We start from the raw sequence: 6,000 nt of genomic DNA, 5'->3' as shown, positions 1-6,000 counted from the left end.
ATTTAATAATTTTCAGATATTTGAGAACCGAAGCTCTACATATCAAAATTAATCAAAAGGTGTAAGATGTAAAGAAAAGTCCAACAGAAGATCAATACATCTGAAGTAGTTGTACTGCACCAATGTACACACAGCAACGTCAAGAAATCCTATCTGTAAAAGAAGAGTAAAGCTCCCATTCAGAAATAAACATATGCATCAAATAAATTAAAATATGAAAAATGTTCTACGTGAATGGTTCAAAATACTGATCCAAAATCTTTCTTTCACTATAGGCACATTGTACCTCTTCAGGGCACAAAGGGACTATAAAGTAACATTGATCAGGAGACAGGGCAAAGGATTGGGACTCAGAAGACCTGGATTCTATCTCCACCCCTGTCATGGAGCTGCTGTGTGACCTGGGGCAAGTCACTTCACTTCTCTGTGCCTCTCTTTCCTTGGCTGTCTAACTATATTGTAATCTTTTGGGGGCATGGACACTCTTCCTATGTAAAAGCAGCAAAGAGTCCTGTGTACATGCATCCGACGAAGTGAGTATTCACCCACGAAAGCTCATGCTCCAATACGTCTCTTAGTCTATAAGGTGCCACAGGACTCTTTGCTGCTTTTACAGATCCAGACTAACATGGCTACCCCTCTGATACTCTTCCTATGTGTTTGTACAGTGCTTGCCACAATGGGCCCCTTATTAAGTTGGAGCTTCTAGGGGTATTGCAATACAAATAAAATAAAATAAAATAATAATAAAGCCTACAGCTGGTAACTCCACCCCAGCGTAGCAGAGATGCTGTGGTTCCCAGTGCAGTGGGCACGAGGAAGAGAATGGCCCCTTTAGGGCTTCATGGACTGTAAAGCTGCTTGGAGACTGGCCAACACACTAGAGGTGATTAAGGTGGAATGAAGCCACTTTGAATCTTACATCAGTGATATTACAGTGTTTTGAACAATTACTGTTAAATATGGAAGTATTTTATTCATGAAGGTTGAAAGGCAAATCTATAAACCTCTCCCCACCTTTACAATGAAAGCCCATGCAAATAAAGCCTCTGAAGTCTAAAGTCCCTGTAGGAATGACCTGGTATTTTGGGAGAAAGTCAAATGCAACATTTATATCTGCAGTGTATACATGTGACCTGATGTGCCACATGTCTCATGGGAACTTCCATTGAAGTTAATTGGAGTTCTGTGCACAGAGCGCTTGCTGTACAAAACAGCTATAGTTCCATGCACATGGAGATGTGAATAACAGAAGTAGATGTCTTATTGGATGAGGATGCAGATTGTGGAGATGACTCAAGATGCAAAAAGTGCTGTGAACTAAATATTCTTCCTGATGACTTAGCTCTTGCAGGAGACAAAATGAGCTCCTAAAATTAAAAATAGACATATAATGTAATCAGACGATTGACACCATACCGACTACCACGTTTTCTTTCCTCATCAAACCACAATTTGAAGACTTCAATAACTCAGACATAGGTTAGGGGTTTGTTATAGAAGTGGATGGGTAAGATTCTGTGGCCTGCTTTGTACAGGAGGTCAGACTGGATGATCATAATGGTCCCTTCTGACCTTAAAGTCTATGAGTCTATAAACCTGTTTGAGCAACTGGATATATATCAATCTCCATTATTTTCATTAAAAATTCCCTGTATATCTTTTGGTTGTTCATCTGAACTGAAATGTTGAACCTTTTAAGGTTCAACCATCAGTAATCTGGATATGATCCAGATAACAACACATGGAACTTCTATCCAAACATGGGCACTAACAGTGCATCAAAATCTCTGTATATGTGGAGTACCACTGAAATCTATAGGGCCTTAGCAGAAGTGTAGTGCGCTTGTGGATTCTGATGCAGGACAGAAGCTTTGTATATGGGAATAAAAATAAATAAATAGTTCATGTTAATTACAAGGTTTAAGTGACACATTATGATAATTCTGTACAATTTAATACTTTGATACCACTTTGTCATGGGCTGCTACTACTACAATTATTACTGGAGAGACATTTACAGACACCAATCCAGGGAAAGACACATGCATTTAACTTTGCACATTGTGAGTAGTTCAATGTCTGTCAGTGCATAAAGTTAAATGCAACATTAATCCTTGTATATATATGCATGTGTGTACACACACACACACACACACACACACAGTGTTTACCTAATTAGAAATCAAGCAGCTGATTTATGTCCGCAGCACATTTTAAATGTTGACTTTTGTTCAAAATCTATCTCTCTCGATTGCATTACAGCTATACCAAATTCCAGTGTGGAAAGTGTTATGATCTTTGGTGTTCATCATTAAAAGAATGACAGCTGTTCTCTCTTCATGATGTACACTTGTGACAGACTAAAGATGCCATACTGAGGTGAACAACAACTGGAAACACCACTACTCAAACACAGTAAAAAATGATTGGGGCCTATTCTTTCCAGGAGAAAGTGTGCTTTGAAATAATCTGTTCCCTTTTATAGTGCATGCTGCTTTATATGTAAATGCTGGCATTTTTTTAAAGTAAGTTGAAGTCACTGAAAATAATACCTTTCCACCTTGCTGTATTCTTTTTTCTTTCCCTCCGCTTGATAACTGAAGAGGCTCCCAGCACATTGTCCATTTCGCTTACATGTTCCTGAATGGTTGTGCTCACTTCATCATATAAAAGACTTACCCCACTAATGTTATCAAATGCCTGAAAAACAGAATGTATAAAACCCAGACACATTACTGTGGCCCAGTTTAGTGAAATATTAAGTTAGAAGCAACAAACGTGAGTTTGCTTTCATTTCTTTTCCTCTTCGCCTTTTTTAAATATTATATCTTGAAAATCTCTTTGTGTGTGAAATTTTGTACTGTCATACTAATAACCCAGCTCAGCTGCAGCTTACAATTTGGGTTTCATGGTTCAGTTCCACGCTGAGACTCCATACAATTTTTATAACAGTACTGCCAAAACATTATAGAGTAAGAGTTATTGTAAATATATTCACTAATACAGATAACAGTGGCGGGATTAGCAATTTAAACACATGTGAAATGTGAATTCACCTAATTTGGCTCAGAACCTAAAATGCTCAAATAAAACAATAGAATAGAAATTATTGTTATTGTTGTTGCTTTTAATAATTTCATCTTATGTTATTCTTGATACATGGAGATAATGTAACTGAATACAGAATTGTCCCTTAAATTAAGAAAAACAGGGCCACTTGGGGGAGTTGATAGATTATTATGAGACTGGTAATAGGATATAGCACTTCCAGGTCACTGATTCAAATCTAACCCAACTCAGCAGCAGCTACCAAATTATAGGTCAGAGTCTCAACTTGTGTAATTTATATAGCTCTTTACACAATGGTGCCCAGGCCCTGATTTTGTTCGCTTTTTGTTCGCATTCATATGAAAGAAGTTTTGCTCACTTCAGTGCTAGCAGAAAGCAAATTTCAGACTCATACTTCAGGCAGAAACAGTTTATGAAGCTGTGAGGTTATCCAATCCCAGAACAGTTCCTGCAAGACGCAGTTTCATCTCTCAAAAGCTGTGATTCAAAATTAATAAAAATGTTTGCAAATATTTTCTCCCATTATTTACCAAGTCTAGATAGCCACTGCACATACTAAATACACTCCAGTAGGAACACACCCATATTAGCTCTGATTGTTGACTGAGGAGCACTCAGGTGTCCCAATATAGAGAACATAGGCACCAACTGTGGGTGCACTAGCCCTGGAGCACCCCGGGAAAAAAATTAGCAGATGCTTAGCACCTACCAGCAACCATACCCACCTCCCCCGCCCATGTCTCCCGTCTGCCTGCAGCCCCACCAATCAACTCTTCCCTATCCCTCCCTCCCTCCCAGCACCACCATGATTAGCTGATCTGCGGAATGCAGGAGGCTCTGGGGGGGAGGGGGAAGGAGTGGAGACAGGGCACACTTGGGGGAAGGGACAGAACTGGGAGGGAAGAGGCAGGGTGGGGTGGAGCAGAAGCTGAAAGAGGCAGGGTGGGGGCTTGGGAGATTTAATAAATCTGTAAACTATTGTGATTGATGCATGGACAATTCAAATAGAAAAATTGGCAAAATTTATCAAATACGTTGTTTAAACAAATAATACCTAGCTCTTATAATAACAGTGATCATCTATAGATCTGAAAGAGCTTCCCCAAGCAGGTGAGAATTATTATCCCCATTTTACAGATGTGGACACCAAGACTAATCAAGGTCATCTAGGCGCTCAGAGTCAAAGCTGCAGCTAGAACACAAGTTGCCTCAGTTACACCCCAGTGCTCTATCTTCTACTACCTCAGGTCTAGTGGTGGAATAAGTAAGCTTCTCTGGTAAGAAGTCAACATTTTTTAAATGCACTTCACAAATCTTAGTGTCTTACCAGGGCTGTGAGTTGCTGCAGTCAATCAAACAACGTTTGTTTAGGAAGGGGAGTAAATAAAATGCTGAAAGTAGGTTTCCTCCCATGCTTATCTGTCTTAGGTACTTATAAAGCTCTGATTATCTGATCACCTTACAATCTTTAATGTAGTGATGCTCGCAACACCCCTGTGAAATACAGCAGTACTATTATCCCCATTTCATTTAAAGATGCAAAGTGCAATATAAGAGCTAGGTATTATTATTATTAATTTCCAATGAGAGACAGGCACAGAAAGACTAAAGCCCAGATCCTCAAAAGTAAGTTCTTAACTTCCATTGATTTAGGAGTCTAAATACCTTTGAAGATGTGGGCCCAAGCAACTTGCCCAAGATCAGACAAGACATCTGAAGAGGGAAAAAAGAATTGACTCCAGGTCTCCAGAGTCCCAGGTTAGCACCCTAATCACTAGCCTCTCTTTCCTCTCCTAGTTAATTGTCCATTGGCAGTTGCCACCAATAAGGTTACCAATGGCACCTACTATTTATATATTGTATATTATCCTAATGGATCGGCTGGATTTGGATAGTCCTATTCTATGTCCCATAGGGAATGAAGAAACTTCAGGGCTGATACATTTGGGATACAATGTCATGACATTGCTTTGCATCAATATTGTCTCAGAAAAAACTTCAAGACGGCAAAAGCCCTAGCCCTGCACTTGTTCAAATGCTAGGGCCCGTGTTGGTATTATTGTGAGCCAATGGGAGGGTCACAGAGTCATTTTACTAGTAAATAGAAACTGAAATAATTACATACAATAGCAAAATTTCCCCCGTTTGATAACTTGAAGAAATAAAATGGAAACAACATTTATGAGTATATACAGGCCCTGTTATATATAATTCTCTGTAGTGCAGAATACATCTATGAGTTTTTATTTCCATGTATCCATGCAAATTAGTGGAAATAGGAACTATCTGGAATCACTGCAAAAGCCTTTTTGTCAGTGGGAAAGTGGATAATGGGGGAACCCCATGCTCACTCCAATCTGATTAATAAGGTATTATTAAGCTTGCATAGCTCAGTTATCAACAAGCTTGTCCAAGGTAAGGAAAACTGCTGTATCACACTTTAGATATCACATATTTACAAACTCAAAATTGCAGCTTGTATTCATAGTTCAAATTTTGGATTTGATCAGATGTTGTGTAAAGTTGTGATATTAAATTAATTAAAGCCCAAGTTGTTGTTTCTGAAAGTGACTTAATGGCAGTAACCTTATAATTAATCAACCATGCACTAAAGTTCACTTTACAGTTACTACAGTGTAATTATAAAGTGAGCAAAAATATAATTGCTGAATTTTGTCAATTTGCGTAGCTGCAAGGTACTTTTTCAAAGGTTATTTTTTTTATTTATTTAGGTAAAATAAGCTAATACAGTTTTGGCACTTATCCTTTGACTTCACAGATTTTACTGCTGATTCAAGTAAAATATGTGATAAATGAATAAAGATTATAAACATTTAAGAGTTCAAAATACATTTGACAGCAGTAAGCTACACTGTCATTGTAAAGTCAGTCACAAAACACTCATTCAGAACAAATCTGTATATTTTA

At 38.3% G+C, this 6,000-nt stretch overlaps 1 protein-coding gene across 1 annotated transcript in view; it reads right to left on the bottom strand.

Annotated features, from left to right (window-relative positions):
* Positions 1-1,260: 1,260 nt before the first annotated feature.
* Positions 1,261-6,000, bottom strand: part of LOC123363196 — a 315,703-nt gene continuing 310,963 nt past the window's right edge. The window contains exons 26-27 of the mRNA XM_045004078.1: positions 2,556-2,703; positions 1,261-1,370 (exon numbers count right to left, since the gene is read on the bottom strand). Coding sequence (XP_044860013.1) covers positions 1,342-1,370; positions 2,556-2,703 — 177 coding nt within the window. The 3' untranslated portion in view covers positions 1,261-1,341. The remainder of the gene's footprint in view (positions 1,371-2,555; positions 2,704-6,000) is intronic.

The sequence above is a fragment of the Mauremys mutica genome, chromosome 2 (assembly GCF_020497125.1).
Source record: "Mauremys mutica isolate MM-2020 ecotype Southern chromosome 2, ASM2049712v1, whole genome shotgun sequence".
NCBI classification, from domain to species: Eukaryota; Metazoa; Chordata; order Testudines; family Geoemydidae; genus Mauremys; species Mauremys mutica.
The sequence above is the reverse complement of the archived record's forward strand: the minus strand, read 5'-3'. Positions and strand labels throughout refer to the sequence as shown.